Consider the following 19,317-nt stretch of genomic DNA (forward strand, 5'->3'; position numbering starts at 1 on the left):
GCTGCAGTTTTTCCTAACCTTTTCGAGCATAGAGATGAACTAGCAGCTATTTAGTGTCAACCTCTATTGGTTAGCAGGCAAGAAGCGGGGTTTACAAGCGACTTTACTTAGTACTGATTAAAGAAGGCCTCAAGCCCTGATACGCTACTTGAATAGTGACCGAGGTTTGCTCCGTAGGGGCTATCGAACCAAGCTAGAACTTACTGTTAATGAAGAGAAACCATGTGTCTGCTTATTCAAAACACGCGGATGCTCGGACGAGGTAGCAACGATGAGTGTGAGTGATTCCCAATATCAATAAACACGCTTGAATTGATCTCAAGTGGCAAGAGAATTTCGAGGGCGATCTAACGATGAACAAAAGGTTGTGCAATGAGATACGGAACAGGTTCGCAACTTGTACTGTACTATCCTGTATCCTCGCCTAGAAATGTTACCTGGGGAGACGCTAATGACGAGCTCGCCGAGCACGGCGAGCTAGAATTAACGTGAACCAGTCTTAGTAATGTATACCTACTTAAGCATCACAGTAGACCGAATATGCGAGCGCTACAGAGCTGGATAGGTCAAGCCAGTTCCCGAAATAATTGGCGGAGTCTCTTCACATACCTATATCCTACTCTCTTTCAGGGGCACCGTGCTCTCACACCCCATAAGAAAATAAGGTCATACTTTGTACAAAATGTTCGTCTACAAATGCAGAATCTACACTGGGAGTTTCACATCATTTACATAAAGCGGTGTGTGTTAAGAGCGCGTAGAAGGTGGTATCTTTAGGCTACATTGTCGGAAACCACCAACTAGTCAGGGAACTGGCTTGAGGTATAGCGTTGGCGGTCTTGGGTGGGCCGAAGCAATTTCCACAGGTAACAATCCCAGGGTAGGATAGTACTACTACGCCAGCAACCGTACACTACAGTATTAACAAGGAGGTCGACCGGTTGGGGGCTGAGAACATGAACAGGTGAACGAATCTAGTGGGTCGCCTGAATGATTATCATTGCGATGCGAGGGCAGAAAGTCTAGAACTCAGATATCATCCCGAAGCTCAAGCCCCGAGAAAAGACAAACAACTTTTCAACCTATCGAATGACCACCAATCGCTTCGTCTCCTTAAACACCAGAATTATCCTCAAATATAGAACATAGTGTCCCTCAGGTTTGGATGGATCTGCACGTCCTCTGGCCGCGCCTCACCCCCATCTTCCGAGCTGACAACAGTTCTCTCGTCGAAAACCCTGCTCAACCATCGTCGAGCTCGGTCACAAATGAGGTCAGCGTAGTATGCTGGCGGCGCAAGCGATATGGCCTTCGTTGCACGACCAAAGCAGTAACACATCGCATGAGTCAAGGCCTCAAGCTCATCTGCAGCTCGTTGACCGGCATTGCGACCATCATTGCTCTTGATGGCGGCAGCACGGCGCCGAAAGATCTCATCCTGTACGACCACATAATGGGCTGACTTGGGCGTGCCTTGGAGTGCAGTGTGAGCTTGTAGGTAGAAATCCCATTCTCGAGCCTCAGTAACCCCGCGATCGACTATGGTACCATTCTTGGTTCCTCCAGTACGTTGGTCGGCTTCCTGCTCGCTCGTAGGGTAGAAGCGAGTGTTGTGCCTCTTGCCGCAGATGATAATCGTGATGTACGGCTTATCGGCTTTTGTGGCTGTGGCGGGGTAAATCTCCTTGCAAGCCTCTTTCATTTGTGGCAGCTCGATTGTTCGAACTAGGTCGTACATTGTCTCGCCCACACCGTCCCGGTACACGATGATCTCTTCGGGTAGTTTCTGCTGGTTGTGCTTCTGCCACAACTGCAGCCGCGTCTTGAACATATCCTTTAGACCTTCGATCATTTCCTTGCGACCGGTTTGAATCTTGACATCGGCTGGCCATTGCGCGAGCTGAGCATTGATAGAGGCGGTAATACTAGAGACAGATGGTGCACTCTCGGATGAGCCAGGAGCCGGGTGGGTCATGTCGAGCCCAACAAGCATCGTCTTCCCTTCACTGACGAACCCCAGATCTGCTGGTCTAAGCAGCTGATTGTGGCCTCCGAGTTTCAGATTGAACTTTAGCGCGACGTTGGCAAAGTATTGAGAGTTATCCCCACCTTCCACAGCTTTTGCGAATTTCCTCCTGTCTCCCACAACGTCGACAGTATGCACACCATACTTGACATCAGCAGCGCGCTTGACGGCGTTATAGATTTGCGTGCTTTGGAACGGCAGTATGACGAGAAGGAGCCGCACACCCTTCACGCTAGAGAAGAACTTGTCAATTTCCGTATCTGGATCTTGTGGGTTGTTCAAGCGCAATTCCTTTCCAGGGAGAGGCTTGGTAGTTTGAATACCACACGTGCCTAGCATGACGTGAAAGGCATTCACAGTTTGCGCAACTTCTTGCATGTTTCGGAAAGAGCCACTGTTTTGCTGGGTGCGTACCCAGACATACGACCATGCGGGCATTTGGGCTCCTTTGCTGAACTTGATGTCACGCATGTTCCAACCAGCGTCTCTTGGTTGCTGGATCTTGCCGGAGTAACTAAGGGGGACGCCATTTAGAACTCTGGCGGAGACTGTGATCATTCGAGTGTCAATCTTAACACCAAAGTTGTTGAGTATCTTCTCGCTGTTCTGCTTCAAAAGACTGATGCCGTTTCCGCTGATGGTACGAGCATTTTCTGGCGCAAATCGAACAGCACCACCGTTACGGCCGCCGATCATTGCAGCCGTGGCGTCTGGCGGAAGCTTCTTGTCATAGTCCTGCTGCTTTTTCACATGGCAGAGCTCACTGGGTAGGTAGACAGGAACACTCCGCGTGCCAACATTGACAACAGGCGCATTGGGTTGGTTCAATGCTTTCCACTCCTGCTTGAAATGTTCTGCGACTGAAACGTAACGTGCTGGCTGTACCGAGTCTTTCCAGAACTTGACTTGATTGGCGTTGGCTCCGAAGGTCGGGACCTGAGGTGCGTTTTGGCCTCTTCGTGCCTCAGCTGGCGATGCAAGACCACCGATCCGCTTGAGCCTTTTGTTGAGATGAGTGACGTGGACCCATAAGCCGGAGATTGCTCGATTGATCTCTGTCCAGCTCATTCGGTCAGCCACCATCTTGTCAAAGAGGCTTACGAGAGGTATTGCCTCCCAGACCGCTATATGCTGCACCTGCACGTTTAGAAGTATCCTGCCGGTTGCCGCTCGGACGCTCATGAAGAAGCCTCTGAAGGCCTCTAGACCATGACCCAGCATCCACTTCTCCACCAAGTTGCCTTCTTCTGGAAAATATTTATTGCGTTTCGTCATGATTTTCGAGTTGCTCTTCATGCCGTGACCAAGAACAATATTCGTGGCCTGAATGATTTCCTCTTTGACTGCCGGCTTCTCTTGAGTGAGGTTCGTGGAAGATAGGTAGTTCAGAAGAGTCTCAAATGTGAGTGTACCCGTGTGCTGAACTCTGGCTCGATACTTTGGTGGATTCTTGCCCGGACCCGCTTCAGTCTCAGGATAGTAGGTAATCAGAAATTCTTTGTTCGTAAAACCAAGAGTGCTGGCCGCCAGGATCGTGGACTTGTAGTCCGAGGCGATGGCAATGTTCTTTGGCAGCTGAGCCAGCAGAAGCTGGACGAGCCTTACTCGCTTCTTGCCTTTAGGCTCGTCGCCTTTGCCCTTGGGAAGTAAGTCAATAGCGTATCTGTTGAATGCTTGATTTTTGCTGGGGAGCAGCTCGAAGTAATTGGCCCAAAGAGTAATGTGCTGTCCCTTGATACCATAAGCTGGACGCAACGGTGCTTCGGACTTGATGTTGAGACTTTGCAACCTGGTGGTGAGATCTTGCTTCAAGGTAGTATCCTCGAGCCTCTGAATGTCCTGTCTTGGAGGATGAATCTGTCCGTCCTGTCTGCATGTTGTCAGTGATTGACGCAATATAGCGCCGAGGGACATACCTGAAGAGCTCCGGTGCGGCTGATGCTCTGTTGCCTCCGAAGCCACCACCACGTGGTCCACCTCTACCCCTATCTCCGCCAAAGCCGCCTCTGAATCCACCTCGACCACCATCAGCTCGGCCGCGACTTGGGAAGCCCTGCTGCTGGAATCCACCTCTGCCTCCGCCACGGCCACCACGACCGCGATCTGCCATGCTGAAGGTCCTCTAAAGAAGACCAAAGATAGATACCTGGATGCAAGTTGGAAGCCGGAGCCCCAAGGCAAAATAGATACCTGGATGCAAGTCTGTGTATGGAAGAAGGAACAGGAGGATCTGGTAGAGCGAATTACCTGTATACTTATGCTCAGAAGGACGAATGTGAGGGCTAAGCAAACAGCTTGGTGGCGAAGAAAATGTGAGCTAGATTAGATTATGGTACATATGTTTGCAAAAAGCACTGTATCACATGTAAGCTGAATAGAAGTAGTAGGCCAGGACTTGACTGAGATGTAAGGGTGAATCAAGGTATGGAGGTCTTGAAGCAGAGATGGGCTGAAACTCGTAAATAGCAGCGGCGGCAAGCACGACGCGTTGACCTCCTTCTGGCCAGAGCGTTGCGTCATCTCATGGTCGATGGCAAGCACGATACGAGCGTACACCGTAGCAGCTTCCAAGGCTCAGATTCGTTCAGCGACCAGTGGTGTTTACGATGGCCATCACTTCGCGTCAAAAAGATGCAGCCGCAAAATGAAAGGAATATGAGTTGATGGTGAGAAGCTGAAGCCTAAAACATGTGGCAGCCACGTTATAGTTCAAGCCAATAGCGGGAAAGCCGTCTTGGTGGGTGTGGAGCCTCCCCGAGACCTTCATCGTCAACCTTGTTTATTTCTATGCAATCTGGCCGGTGGCAGTATGCTCTGGTCAATGATCTGCTTCGATGTATGAACAAGGATACTTGAGTCATGAGCTCGATTGCAAAGATACACACATCAGCACATGCAAAGTTGGTTCTCGGATGTTTCGTGAGACTTGGTTGGCTAGTTAAGGCTTCATGTTGACGCGGGGCATGCAGGCGGATTGCCAATGGCAACGATGTGAAAGTGAGATGGTGGTGAGGGTCAGACATGGCCATGGTCAGGCTGGGTGAGGTTCGCAGAAGTAGTCGGAGGGAGCTATTTGGTTCACCCATCCCACCCTACGCTTGTCGACCATATTCACCACTGTTCCTACTCATTCAACATGCCTTCGAAATCGTCCATTTTTGTCCTAATTGTCACCGGACTGACTATAGCAGCCATAGTCCTCTCTGCCATTGCGTGGGCTCGGGTGAATGAGCTCTCTCTGCCATTGCGTGGGCTCGGGTGAATGAGCTCTCTCTGCCACTCCCACTCCCCCTACCTGTTCTCAACGTCCTCGTACCCATCCTCACAGCAGTAGCCTGGCCCTTATCCCGAAGGCTCAGCACCGCCGTCAAAAAGCATGCTCTCAAACTGGCACTACCTTACCTCGCCTATGGCTCAACCCTCGCACCTTTCATTCTCTTCATCCTGTCACTGATGTACGCCGTGCCTTCCGACATGCAGGCTTGCGCAGCGGACCGCCACTGGCTAAGGATGTTCGACCATAAGAATGAGCAGAGTGTTCGGTCCATCCAATCGAGGCTTCAATGCTGCGGGTATAACTCGATGCACGACCGAGCATGGCCGTTTCCAAGCCGCAACGTGGATGCTAGGACGTGTGAGAGGACGATGGGATACACTGTTGCTTGCGGAGAGATGTGGCGGAACCATGAGGTATTTGCAGCTGTGCTGACGGCTGTTGCGAGCTTCCTGAACTGGTTGATGATGGTCAGTACTGCGTACAAAAACACATGCTCGAAGGCTCGCTAATCCGTGGCAGATATTGATTGTTGAGAACTTCCCGCAGAACGAGGGCCAGATCCGACTTCCTACTTGGTCATCCCATCCCACACGGCTAATTGGCGCTGGACCGGAACATGCTGAGCAAGAAGAGCACCACGACGATAGTGCCAGGGATGATTCTGAGCATACTCGCATCTGGAACAACGAGGCAGAGAACGCTGCTTGATTGTACAGCGCAGAACAAGTGCGTCGAGAGTGCATCACATTCATGCTGAAATGCCATATCCAACACTGTCGCGAGTCTATAGCTTGATACTCTTCACAACATTCGTCTTGATACCAGTCAGCTCACCACCGTACCCACCACGGCCTTCACCGCCCTTGTATACCTGCCGCACAGACCCCAACTTCTTCATCTTTTCATCGTACTTCTTTCTCTTCTTCACCCTTGGATTTCTGACATCCTTATTCCGCTTTGGTGCAAGACCTTTGTTCTTTGCTATCGCATAGGTGATAGCTCTTTTCCCATCTGCACCAACCGCCTCCTCTTCGTAAACCGTTGCACCTTCGGCAGCAGCCTGCTTGTATGCTTCAGCACGAGCTTGTTTATCCGCCTTTTTCTGTGAATTAGCGTTAAGCAAAGTGTCGTAATATTCGTCGTTCTGGTCCTTTCGTGGCATGTCGTCGTAGTCATCACCACCGAAATTGTCTGCTTCGTCAGGCTTGGCTCTTCCTCGGGCTTCTGCCTCCTTCAGTAGACGCTCATGTTTATCTCTTTGCCGCTCCTTGTATGGCAGATCATCGTCGCCACCAGCTTCTCGGGATGCATGACCACGTCTGTTGGCTTTGGATGCGATTTGAGATGTGTAGAAACGCAGAGACTTGCGCTTGCGGGCTTTCTCAGCATACTCTTCTGCAGTCAAGGGCTGTTCATCGCCAAGTTCTGATGCTTCGGTATCAGATGCAGCACCGTTCATGAGGTCAGAGATCTCAAGAGGTTTAACTTTGTCCTTAGACTTGGACTTCCTCTTTTTCTTGCTCGCAAGCGGGTCGGTCTGGTCTTTTGACTTCTTGGATTTCTCCTTCACCTTCTTGCTCGCCGTATTTGATACAGGGTCCATCACAGGCTTCAGCTCTGAAAGTGTGTTTGATGAATGCTTGCCATTCAATGTCGTCGCCTCCACGGCTTGCACATCTCGCGATGGCAGCGAGATTGGCTCCGCGATGTCTGCATCTGCCACCTGATCCCACAACTCTCGGGCTCTGGCTAAGCTCTGTATGACGGCATGCTCGTGAAGCTCGAGTGGTGGCAAAGCGGTGATTTTTCGAGCATTTGAGTCCTTGCCCACGGCCGTTGATAAAACGGCAAAATACATAGATACCGTACCCAGGTATGCAGAGAGCGCATCGCGCTTGAGTGTGACAGGCAGGCCATCGCCCAGCTGCGCACCTTGCTCGAGGCTCTTCGCTATCCTCACTACTTCCTTATCGAGATCTAGCTTTGTCCGTTGAAGTTCACCAAAATCTTCCGCCAGTGGCACAAACTCAGGGTACCTGGTCTTGAGTATGTCCAATTTCTGCTGGTTAGTTGCGCCTTCAGGTATTTGGGCTTCCGGTAGCTTCTCCGTCACCGACCGACTCTTCTTCTTGTCCTTTTTCTCCTCAACCCATTCATTCTCGTCGAACCCAAAGTCAGCCTCAGTCATATTCTTCAGCTGCTTCTGGTACAGCCTTTTCGCCTCTGCTTCTTCCTCTCGAGCCTGCTCCTCGGTCTCAATAACATCGTCGCCATAGTAGTCTGCTCGGTTTGTGCCCCAAACCTCTTCTTCAGACTCTTCCTCTTCTTCTTCATCGTCTCTTCTTTGCTTGCTAGCCTTCACTTTTGCGCCGCCATCTTGCGATTCGTCTTCACCGTATTCGTCTTCGTTGTCATCTTCAGATATACCTTCGTCCTCATCCTGATACGCCAATATCTCTTCATCAGATGGCTGCAGGTCCTTCTCCTGTTCTATGAGTCGCCGCCTCCGCTTCGTATCGGCAGTCTCATCAAGCAGAATTTTGTCTCGGCCTGCAAAGAATTCGTCCTCTGAGTCGTTGAATCTCTCTTCCACATCATATTTGGCAGACTTTGTAGACTGCGGCTGTTCAAAGCTTCTTGGCGCCTTGCGCTTTTTGGGCATTGTCGCTGAATTTTGACTTGTTGATGAGGATGGGCTTTTCCTCGAGTGCCCAAGTTGCCCTCCAAAACTGAATGGAAATCCAAAAAAGTTTCGAGCTCGGAACGAATTTCCCCGCTCGCCGAAAGTCAATCCCGACGCGACTCAATTTACGCGGTGAAGGAAGGAAAGCATGTGTTTGGGCGCACCTGCCTCCCAGGCCTCCCATCGGTGACTAAACTTCTTTGCGACGAGACGGGATCTCGCCTGCAAGTATAATGCTGCTCGTCGCGTTGAGCACCATTGTTGCAATCCTCGCGTTCTACATGACCGTGGGCTTCATGATGCGGACGAAGCAGTTCGATGTTGCTAACCGCACAGCAATAGTGACTGGTGGATCACAGGGACTTGGGCTTGCTATAGCTCGACAACTTTCAGCCAAAGGAGCTAACATTGTCATTGTTGCTCAGACAGTGTCCAAGCTGGAAAGTGCCCTGGACACCATCCGCGGTGCAGCTGCGAACCCAGCCACCCAGAAATTCATGTATCTGTCCTACGACCTGCGCTCGCCCGACTCAGCACCAGAGATCCTCGCGAAGGTCACAGAATGGAACAATGGCGAGCCTCCGGACGTGGTCTTCAATTGCGCCGGCAACTGCATTCCTGGCTTCTTCGCTTCCTCCTCTATCGAGACACTGCGAGCACAGATGGACACGTTGTACTGGTCGTGTACATATATGGCACATGCAACTCTGCAACAGTGGCTGAAGCCAGTCGACAAGCAAGTGCAGAAAAGCTATGAGGCCAAACCAAGACACCTTATCTTCACATCGAGTGTAGTTGCTTTTATGCCTATGGCAGGCTATGCACCGTACAGCCCTGCAAAAGCCGCCATGAGGACATTGGCGGATACCTTGAACCAGGAAGTTCAGGTTTACAATGGTGCGAGACACAATAAAGAGCCCGGTTCAGCTGCTGAGATCAAGATTCATTCCATTTATCCCATGGGCATACTTAGTCCTGGCTTCGAGAACGAAAACAAAACTAAACCAGCGTTGACAAGAAAGCTTGAGGAGGATGACAAGCCTCAGCAGCCGGACGAGCTTGCAAGTATCATCATCGCCGACCTCGAGGCTGGCAAATACATGATCACCACTGCTCTCATTGGACATATCATGAAGGGTTGGGCTATGGGTGGCAGCCAGCGTGTCGGTATCATGGACTATCTCTACGGCTGGCTTGGCTCGATCATCGTGCTTTTCATTACTCCTGATTTCATGTCAAAATGCTGGAACTGGGGCAAAGACAAGGGTTTCGAGGGCACCAGCTGATTTGCGGGAGTATGTCCATTGCACAAATCTATCTACCCGAAAGAATGGCCTGGAGCCTTTACTACAGACCATCCGATTCCGGGGGCCCTTTGTACACCTTCCTTGCATGGACGATATACCATATCGCAGCCAGTACACCAAACCCTGCCCATACGACTGAAGCATAATTCATGCTCGTGGGGGTTACCGGAAGCGCACCTGGCATGCTGAAGAGGAACACTTCGAACGTGATCCAGGCGACTGCAATGATGTTGAAGATCCAACCAATTTTACCGCAGTTCCACTTGGCATTCGATACCTCTCTCCGACCATGGAGCATACTGATCGTGATGGGGATGGCGTAGCTGACAGCCAAAGCAATCACACCCATTGATATGAATGCAGTAAATGCCGTGGTGTTTCCGAGGTTGATCAGCCCGAGCAGCATCTGTACCACTGTCGTCAACACTAAAGCCCAAAAAGGAACTTCGAGGCGTGTGTTTACATGTGCCCAGACTCGCGACAGAGGGAGAGCGTTGTCGCGAGCAAAAGCCCACTAGTTATGTGTTAGCGATTGCGAAGCGCAGTAAACAAGGTCAAAACTTACTGTGGTTCTGCTTGCAGCATTTGTGATTGAGATGCTGCAAAACAATGTGATCGCCAGCACAAGCGTGCACAAAGCGACCCCACCACCTGGTGTGCCCATGACAGTATGGAAAATGTATGGCAGAGCCTGAAGGTACGGCGCCTCGAGGATGTCTTCCAATGGTGGCAATGTGAAGCAAATCGGCAAGATGAAGAACAACCCAGCAATGCCTCCGACCGGAACACAGAGACTGAGTGCCCACGGGACTTTCGTTGTCGGATCGGCCACTTCCTCGGCCATTGATGAGATCATCCCCAGAGCTGAAAAAGTGTATGCTGCGGGGAGCAGCCCAATGAAAAATGTGAAGCCCCCATACCCAGAGAGTGATGAGTCGAAATGTCCAAGAGCATAAGATGCGCTGTGGCGACCAACGTCTGCTTTGACTGATAGCGCAATCAGTACCACGATGATCGTGATAGCTGTGAACGCAGCGCATGCGGTATCGACCATTGGCAGGAGTCGGTTGCCAAAGGCGCAGCAGAACAAAGTGAAAACGCATACTGCGTAGAAGATCAGTAACAGCTCCCAGCTCGTGGCCGTCCAACTCTCGTTGTAGATGGCTATGGTGCCTGCTAGGAGACTCGCGAACCCGAAGTTGACGGAGAGTGTGATGCACCAATTCCCGACTAACTAAACATCAGAGAATTAGATATGCTGCAAACACGACCCAACTGCTGGCTAGAACTGACCCATGTCCAACCAGTTATGAAGCTCAACAAAACCTTGCCTTGATCAGCAATCTGGAAAGACCAATAGTATGGTCCTGCCGATGTTGGGTATCTCGAGGCAAGCTCGCCGAGCGAAATGGCAATGCACTCATCGAGTAAACAGACAACCTGTCTGAATTAGGTCCGCAAGTCAACATCTGATCTCGAGTACATACTATCCATCCAACGAAGATTGATAGCGGGCCACCCCCAACGACAGCGCTCATCCTGAAGCACGTATTAGTCATTGTCTGAGATTAGTCCAGCAGCCCAAACCTACAAAGGCCCGCCTTCGCCATACGGGATGGCAGCAATCGCAAGAGATTGAAACAGCAGAGTCAACATAGACCGATTGCGTCGCAGTTCCGGTTTGTAGCCAAGCTGAGCCAGCTCATTGTACTCGGTCACGGACCCAACTCTAGCAGACACCCCGCCTGCAGTCTCCGTGGACGACACATTCTTTTCCAATTCCAACATGCTGCTTCGTCCAGACGAGTTCGAAGATCCAGTGTCCACACTCGACTGGCGACTAGAATAGAGAGAGGCGAAGGAGATCTGCTTCATGGTAGCGAACATGTTTTAAGGTATTCGCATGATTTCGCGCCAGCACTATCGCTGCTTCTTGACAGCCATAACCCAGATCAGTCGATGCTACCGTACCTTGCAATGACTTGCGTAAATGGACTCAGGCGCCTCAATCAGAGGGGAAAGCGGTCTGCCACCGGGTTTTGTTATCTTGGACCTCCTCGTTTCTGTGAATTTTTGCCTGAATGAGCTTAGTTCCTGCAGGGAGGCTTGACCTAGGGTTGAGCTTAAGTGGTGGGAGATCTTGCTTATCATCAACCAACCACAAGAAGCTCTTTGGGGAAGTCTGGGGTGGAAAGCTTAATTCGGACTTCCGTTCGTGTTAACATGCAGCTCAGATAACCGAAGCAAGCAAGAGTGCATGCTTGTGGTGTGCTCCCGAAGCAAAGAAACTGACTTGCAGTGATCATGATACAGAAACGTTCGAGAAGCCGCAGGTCATACGAAACCAACTCATGGCGACCGCCTGAAAACCACTGTCGTCTGGCTGAGCTGCAGCGACTGTTGCGGTGTCGGCCGACTGGTGTACGTCAGACGGTCAATATATAAAGTGTCTGTACTACCACTGACGTTACAGAGACCCTCGGCTCACCACGCCACGAGCATTCTCAGACACACAAGGTTGACACTGTCGCTAATTTGATCGCTGGAAGCTCATGGAGTTGTACAAACTCCACGAGAAGGGGAAGGGCCATGTGCTCTAGCTGGATTCCGCTCATTGGTTGGCGTTCCGAGTTCAGGTTGCAAACGCATATGGGACCTGCAGCTGCATTCGCAATCGAGCTGCAGACTCCTCAGCACAGTTGAACAGCACTGCCTGCCAACGGATCAGAGCCAATTATTTTGTCTCAGGTTTGTTGCAGCATGTTTTCTCTCGCAGGCTCACAGGAGGTCGCTTTCAAACGATGAAAATGCGTTTCTCCGATGAGCACGATGCTAACACGTGCTCACGGAAGCTCCAGCTAGTTTCGAACGATCAGGCCTAAACTCAAGTCCTAGCTGTGATAAATCTCTTGACCGTAGCGAAGACGGGTCATCAACTTTCATTGCGGTCTACAAGTAGCACTGAGACGCTTGTTGCATGATCGCTCATTTACCCAGGACAGTGAATGCCTGAGGCTGTAGAAGCACGTGACTGTGCGGAGTCGTTCTAATGCAAACTGAACAAACTCGTGCCCTCGACGCCGCGACCGCGTCGAGATGAATTCATTCTTGACATGTGCTTGCGCAACCAAATTCCCAAACTGATGCACCTATTGTTGGAATCCGTCGCCTGATCCTTTCTGATACACTTCGGCCATGGCCTCCCACGCAGATATGGACGACGACGATATTTACCCCGAGAACAACGAGAATTATGAGCCCCAAGAGTCGAAGATGCAAGATGTAGATGATGAGGAAGAGGGTGAAGAGGTTGAAAGCGACAGCGATGTACGCCAGCAGCAGCTCGGCTTGAAATTTGTGACTGACTCGTTCAGGACGATATCAATTTCATTACAGACGTGAAAGACGAACCGAAAGCTGGGCCCGGCTCGTGTGTGCCATATCTGAGATCCCGAACACTGAGCCTGACTAACATGCTGCAGGCAAAAGAACCTTCGACCAGGATCTGCGCTGAATGACAGAGACAAGTCGAGACCCTCCCCAACCCCGACGCCAGCCATCAAGCGAGAACTTACACCTCAAGCAAACATAAATCGGTTAGCCACACCACAAAGCGACAGCAGACCAGGCACAGACTACCCAGCGCGGCACACATCTACACTTGACCCGCTGAATGGCAACCCAACACTTCCCGCCACCGGCAAGCCTCTCTTCGAGACAGACCTCGACAATGATTTCCCGTCCGAATCCACGAAACCCTGGCGCAAACCTGGTGCCGATGTCACAGACTATTTCAACTACGGCTTCGACGAATTCACATGGGCCTCTTACTGCTTGAAGAAACAGCAAATGCCAAAAGAAGTTAAGGCTATCAACCAAGAGACTGAACAAATGAAGGCATTCATGGATGGCATGCCTGGCGGAGGAATGTCGGGTATGCCTCCTATGCCAGTAGCACCCCCTGGAGCGCCACAAGGCGCTGATGGTGGACAACCGGGCATGCCGAGCCAAGCAGAAATGCAGCAGATGTTCGAGTTGATGAAGATGCAAGGAATTGACCCGATGCAGATCGATCCCAACCAGATGGCAGCAATGATGATGGGTGGCGGGGCGAATCCGATGCAAATGGGTCAACCGCCTGCTGGGCCGGCAGGCTATGACGGTGGGCACCAAGGTGGATACGGCGGCGGAGGGCGGGGAAGGGGTGGAAGGAGAGGGCGAGGGAACTGGCAGTAGTACTGACGTTCAACTCCATGGCGACCACACTCCACGACTCCGAGATGCTTGAGCCAATATCTAAGCACAGTTTCCTCGTAAGTATCTATGCTCGAAACAAAGAGCCTATGAAGCCGAGGGTTATCTCAGCAATGCCTTACCTGCTGACTGGCGAGCCTCTATTTTGAGCAGAACAAACGCTTTTCCAGCCCATATGATCATGACAAGAGACAATGATCGCCCGTTGTAGCACAAAGCAAGCACAGAGCAGACAGCTTTATCTGGGCCTGCATGGCCACATGGTGATCCATTGTTGAGCTACGTCAGGCTGCTTTGTTCTGTACTTGGAGGATGGGACCGCAAAACACTTTTAGGTCTGGACTTGTCTCGAGGAACAACGATTGACATATCAACTCGAATAACCCCTGGAGACATGTCGCGGGCCGACTAGTAAAACAACTCCGGCGTTCATCGAGTCATCGAGTCATACCACGAGCTACACTATATACAATGTCTAGCACTAACACACCAGTGGAGAACAGCAATGGTACCTGGGTCCAAAGCCCTAGTTGGGTGAATAGGCTTTCGGCCAACATTTCCAATTTATTCTCACCAACTACACCTACCACATCGCTAAACGATGTACAGCCCACACAGCAGAGAACGAAGCGATCACGGCCCACGACGTGGCATGTGTCTAGTGACACTCTATATTTCCCGAACTCGAATGTCCCAATGTGGCTCCTACGCCACTTTCACGAGGACCAAGCACACGTCGCAAGAGGAAGGAACTCCCACCAATGCCGGCAGGCGAGCACAGTGCAGCTGCACGTAGCAGACTGCGATACAAGGCCGAGCGAGGACGAGGAGATCGATCTCGCTCTAGAAGACCTGAGCTCAACCCTACACAAAGCTTACGATCGAGTAGACGGGCCTCGTCTGTTTCACAAAGAGATGTACCCCAGCTTCTGTGCGCCGAAGAACTCCGATCTCAGAAGCAGAAAAACAGGAAGAGTTCACCATTTCCACTAGCGCCATCGAACGAGATATTCAGCTCGGAAGACCTGAGACAGCTCAAAGAATTGAATAGGCGGAGCTCGCCGGTGCCGTTACAGCTTGAAGCCATTCCGGCGTCACCTGACGTACCAGAGTTCACAGATCCCTGGACCTCCGCCGAGCAGCAATGCATGGAAAGAGCGGCGCTTTTCTCGAGGCAGCGGCGGGAGAGGTTCGTCGACACGGCCCTTGTCTCGCCCAAGACTTGTTTCCCTAAGCCGGCTGCCCTCTCATCGCCGGGTAAGTCGTCACCAACCACATTCGAGAACCACAGCCCAGTAGCACGCAAGAAGAGAGACATTGCTCATGTGCCCGCGAGCGCAAAGTGGTATCTCTGGCAAATATTCGTGGATGAGAAGGCGCCGCTTGTTCTGACTAGTATACACGTCGATCGCCGGTACAGTGGTGAGCCACTGACGACTGGCTGGTCGATCGATACGCCTATGCCGAGGATCATGGGTGTGCCATCTGCACCGAGGCCGCAATGGCCGGTGGCGCGTAGCAAAGAATATAATGGTGAAGACTATGGTCGGCGGAAGTACAATAGGGACAGTGGGTATTGGGGCTGGAGTGCGAGCTTGGTGTGAGTCTACAATTCAGTTCTACACTTATTGTGCACCAAGAATTTTAACAATTACTTTCTACCATTCAATAACTTTGCTATCACACAGAACATCAAACACCAAACTTTTCTCCGTATTGTTTTCTACTTTTCTCGTTCCAAACATCTTTCGACTGCAACCATCACTATCCAAATTACATCCACTGTAATATCCTCGATGTGTCAAGATATTACTGGAATCCAAAGCGTCCACTCAACGGCCTGACGGGTTCCCTAGTAACCAAGCACTACATTTTGGAACCGGCTCATGCTCCGTGCCGTGCCAATCTTTTGTTACCATAATGACCATCCACCTACGCGACGACGCATTCTAGACCTCCCTGTCTGGGTGGGGTTCTCGACCGCACGCTTCCCGCTTGCGGCGATGCTCTCTGCTGTCGAAAAATCATATGCTGCGGACAAAGGAAAATGTTGGCTCATGTCAGTGCGGTTCACGTGGCAACTGCAATGCGAGCCCGCGTACAGCTAAGAGGTTGGGTGGGAGATGAAGATTGTGGCGGCCACGAGTCTGTCAGAGAATGGGTAAACGGCGTAGTGGGGCGGAGAGGGATTCCTCTTTGCCGTCAAGAAGCATATCGACGCGGAATAGGCGGAGGGTGCCGTGACTGACGCTCTAGAAGACATTAGGTACTTGGTAGAGACATTGAGTGACCGCCATGGAGTAGTGGAAGCGAGCATAAGATACTTGGCGTCTCCAGTGCCAAGGCTTTGCCTTTATCAAATCCGAAAGCTATTCGAGTGCTGCGACATCATTTCTATCATGCTATCGATCGTGGCTTGCAAAAGTGATTCAAGATGACTTCTCGGCTACAATTGTACAGAAGTCTTGGTCGCTGCATGCATCGATGCGCGTTGGTCGCTTACTGCGACTCTGCGATCGAGTCGCGCCTTCCTCGGTTGAGAAGCAGCCATGATTGGCGCAACTGCGCTTTACTGCCTGTCATTCGTATACAACCCAGCGGCTGAGCGCTTGTTGCGTTATGCCTCGACTGACTTGTCTTTTGCTCAGCCCTGCACTCCATTTCGCCTCAAACGCAGCGTTGCAGCTGCGGTGCGTTCCTCTAACTCAAATTGACATGTTGACTTGACCGCAGCGCAGCCACTCGACGCACCGAAACCCTCCCGAAGAACGTTCTGTGAAGCCTTGGAAGCGTCTCCATGTTGAAACAGAACCGCGATGGAGCACACAGCAGATGAAAGGTCACCTGGCTGTCAAAACCGTGATCTGTCTGAAAAGGCGTCCTCCATACCACAAGACGACGGCTTTCTGGGGCATAGCTATGCTCCGATTCATGCCTCAGGAAACGCAAGGATTCTACAAGGTGATCAACACCTTCATTACTATGGCAAGCCCGCGGAACAAGAAGAGCTGGAAAAGCTGTCGAGGGAGCTATACTTTGAGAAGATGGATGATAGATACATTCAGATCGAAGATGCCCATAATGAGACGCTGAAGTGGATATTTGAGCCTCCTGATCGTGAGAAGTCACCGTGCGACTCGTTCGTCGACTGGCTGAAGAACAATGAGCCTGTCTACTGGGTGGCCGGTAAGCCAGGCTCGGGCAAATCGACGTTAATGAAGTATTTGGTGAAGCGCTTGGAAGATGATCGCGAGAGCAAGCGGCTTGTACTCTCCTTCTGGTTCTGGGAAGCTGGGGAGGACATCCAGCACAATCTGACTGGTTGTCTGAGGTCTCTGCTGTGGCAGCTTTTGCTAGAGCCAAAGTCAAGGGACCTCGTCTTCTCCAAGATCAGAACCATTCCTGGGAGAGTCTGGGATAGGAACCGATTGCAAAACGCTCTAACCCTGGTTCTTACTGCTCTGATGGGCAACAGAATTCCCGTTCTTGTTTTCCTCGACGGTGTCGACGAGAGCGGGGATCACGCCAGAGCTGTACTCGATATCTTCAATCATTCATAACCGTTTGTGCCTGCTGTCAAGGTGTGCATATCAAGCCGCCAAGAACAACTGTTCGAAGACGTCTTTGCCACTTGCCCGACGCTAAGGCTACAAGATCTGAATGCAGGCGATATTGATGAGTACGTCGAAAAGGAGCTTCTTCTCAACTCAAAGCTTCATATCATACTCGATAGAGATGAACGACATTTCTTCAAGGACGAGATCAGGAGTAAGGCCCAAGGAGTATTCTTGTGGGTCCGCCTCGTTGTCAAAAGCCTCTTGTTGGGCGTCACAAAACGAGACGACCAGGCACAGCTCCGGAGACGACTCGAGACGTTTCCCAGCGACCTGCACAAACTCTACGAATACATGTTACGGCGGCAAGGCGACGATGTTGAGCATTATAGGGAGGAAGCCAGCCTCTACTTAAAGCTTACTCTTCATCGAGAAATGGGCATTATCGAGTTCTGTCTGGTCATCAACCACAGGCTCAGGCAGCGGTACCTGGACCAAGATACATGGTGGGACATGAAGACTGTCCAAAAGGACCTAGACTGCAGAAGGGTAATGGAGTGCATCAGTCCCCGGACGGCAGGCTTGCTGGAAGTTCCACGCCACCGACCTTTGATCTGCGATGATCCGCCAGCCTACGATCCGCGCTATGAGCCTTTGACAGAATTCTTACGTGAATACCAACTCTATACCGTGCGTTTCATCCACCGTACTGCACGAACCTATATTCTTGAGACAGCCCGAGGCAACAATCTCCTGACATCATGTTCTGAGGACGCTGATGATCTTGCGCGCATATTGTTTGAGTCCAAGCTGGCGTATTCGGGAGTCTTGTGCAATCTGATTTTCTTCTATGTTGATCCAGATATGATGAGACGATGTTGCGTGTCGTCCTACGATGGCCGAGACTGTTTACCAGCTGGTTGGACAGAGGACTTCGAACGCGTATTCAACGGTTTCCTGAAGATGGGACGTTGTTCGTTAGACCAATTTTGGATTCCAGGTGCAGATGCTCGCGAGTGCTTGGCCGTCTTGTCTATCGACAATCAGACTATCGACTTCTGTCGATTTTATGCTGCGCATGGAATCTGGCAAGCAGCTCAAGCGAAATTGGACCAATTTCTCAGCGATCAATTGTCAATAGATGATTTGCCCATGCTTTTGGTGTACGCGGCACGCGGAACGTTGTATATGCCAGCCGAGAATGGATTCTCGAAACTCTTCAGAGGGTTGCTTAACAAAGGTGCAGACCCCAACCGGGTGCTCACGACCGATCGTGGCGAGAAGATCTGGCTGGCGCCCTACATCGCAAGTTATATAACGTCAGACACGTCGAAAGAGGTACTCGCATCGTTGCTGACGACAGATCCTTGTCCCGGCTTGGAAGGTTTGCCCGCAATGAGTTCTTGTAGCAGATGTTTCTGGGTGTTCAATCCCGTTTCAGACTCAATTATTACGCAACTCTGGGGATCTGGGGTGGCTGGGACACATAATCTGGTCCGATCACAATGGCATGCTAACCGAACACCCCTAAAGGTGAGTGCTTTGACAAGGCGTATTTACGTAATCGCTGGTGAAGCATGCCGCCAGCCGAACGAAAGCCCCGTATTATATCCCGTAACCGCTGAAGATTCAGAGACCCTGTCGACACTCATCGAAGAAGATGTGTTTGAGTTCTATGCCAGTAAGCAGCCCGTCAGCCCCCGCATATACGCGATCATGGTCGGCATTCTGGCATGCTCTCACGAGACTGAAAACGCATTCAAATTCACTGTACCATACATCGACGAGATTCAAAGGCGTACCACGCCCTTCTCATCTTTTCTGGAAGCTCTAACCTTCACGGGTAAGTCGCACGATACTATCCTGAAATGGCTTGCTGCTGAAGAGACAATTCTACGTCGACACAAGAGAGAGGAAGATGTCCAGAGGTGGAAAACCTGGGTCTTCGGTAAGAACACATCACAGCAGGTCTCTAAGTCGTTGCATCTCACGCATATCACCGACAAGAACATCGAGCGTACAACACTGCCACCGATACGCCCAGTGTCTACCACGCAAGACCCAAGGGAGGACCACGTCAAATCTCACACGGGCAAAAGACGCGCATCGACAGCATCTTTGGAGGAACAAACGAAACGACACCGGACATGAGATGCAGTCACGTCCGCAAGCACTCGTTAAAACGCTGAATCCAAAGCATTGAGTAGCACTTCTGC

At 51.2% G+C, this 19,317-nt stretch overlaps 7 protein-coding genes across 7 annotated transcripts; 4 read left to right on the top strand and 3 right to left on the bottom strand.

Moving 5' to 3' along the window:
• Nucleotides 1–1,132: 1,132 nt before the first annotated feature.
• Nucleotides 1,133–4,136, bottom strand: PMZ80_001484 (uncharacterized protein; the record flags this gene model as incomplete). The annotated part of the gene is made up of 2 exons (XM_064869927.1): nt 1,133–3,896; nt 3,943–4,136. 2 exons carry the CDS (start codon nt 4,134–4,136, stop codon nt 1,133–1,135), a joined length of 2,958 nt encoding a protein of 985 aa, XP_064735424.1.
• A 1,951-nt stretch (nt 4,137–6,087) lies between these two features.
• On the bottom strand, nt 6,088–7,965 carry SAS10 (something about silencing protein 10; the record flags this gene model as incomplete). The annotated part of the gene is made up of 1 exon (XM_064869928.1): nt 6,088–7,965. The coding sequence occupies one exon, from the start codon at nt 7,963–7,965 to the stop codon at nt 6,088–6,090; it is 1,878 nt and encodes a 625-aa protein (XP_064735425.1).
• Nucleotides 7,966–8,267: 302 nt separating this feature from the next.
• On the top strand, nt 8,268–9,272 carry PMZ80_001486 (uncharacterized protein; the record flags this gene model as incomplete). The annotated part of the gene is made up of 1 exon (XM_064869929.1): nt 8,268–9,272. The coding sequence occupies one exon, from the start codon at nt 8,268–8,270 to the stop codon at nt 9,270–9,272; it is 1,005 nt and encodes a 334-aa protein (XP_064735426.1).
• Nucleotides 9,273–9,333: 61 nt separating this feature from the next.
• On the bottom strand, nt 9,334–11,180 carry PMZ80_001487 (uncharacterized protein; the record flags this gene model as incomplete). Its single annotated transcript, XM_064869930.1, has 5 exons — nt 9,334–9,807; nt 9,859–10,527; nt 10,587–10,733; nt 10,781–10,832; nt 10,885–11,180. The coding sequence occupies 5 exons, from the start codon at nt 11,178–11,180 to the stop codon at nt 9,334–9,336; spliced, it is 1,638 nt and encodes a 545-aa protein (XP_064735427.1).
• Nucleotides 11,181–12,488: 1,308 nt separating this feature from the next.
• PMZ80_001488 (uncharacterized protein) lies at nt 12,489–13,529 on the top strand (the record flags this gene model as incomplete). The annotated part of the gene is made up of 3 exons (XM_064869931.1): nt 12,489–12,620; nt 12,668–12,723; nt 12,776–13,529. The coding sequence occupies 3 exons, from the start codon at nt 12,489–12,491 to the stop codon at nt 13,527–13,529; spliced, it is 942 nt and encodes a 313-aa protein (XP_064735428.1).
• A 779-nt stretch (nt 13,530–14,308) lies between these two features.
• On the top strand, nt 14,309–15,151 carry PMZ80_001489 (uncharacterized protein; the record flags this gene model as incomplete). Its single annotated transcript, XM_064869932.1, has 1 exon — nt 14,309–15,151. The coding sequence occupies one exon, from the start codon at nt 14,309–14,311 to the stop codon at nt 15,149–15,151; it is 843 nt and encodes a 280-aa protein (XP_064735429.1).
• A 1,212-nt stretch (nt 15,152–16,363) lies between these two features.
• On the top strand, nt 16,364–19,252 carry PMZ80_001490 (uncharacterized protein; the record flags this gene model as incomplete). Its single annotated transcript, XM_064869933.1, has 2 exons — nt 16,364–17,080; nt 17,129–19,252. The coding sequence occupies 2 exons, from the start codon at nt 16,364–16,366 to the stop codon at nt 19,250–19,252; spliced, it is 2,841 nt and encodes a 946-aa protein (XP_064735430.1).
• Nucleotides 19,253–19,317: the final 65 nt, after the last annotated feature.

Source organism: Knufia obscura (assembly GCF_036327395.1).
Source record: "Knufia obscura strain CCFEE 5817 isolate CBS 148926 chromosome Unknown scaffold_1, whole genome shotgun sequence".
Lineage (NCBI taxonomy): Eukaryota > Fungi > Ascomycota > Eurotiomycetes > Chaetothyriales > Trichomeriaceae > Knufia > Knufia obscura.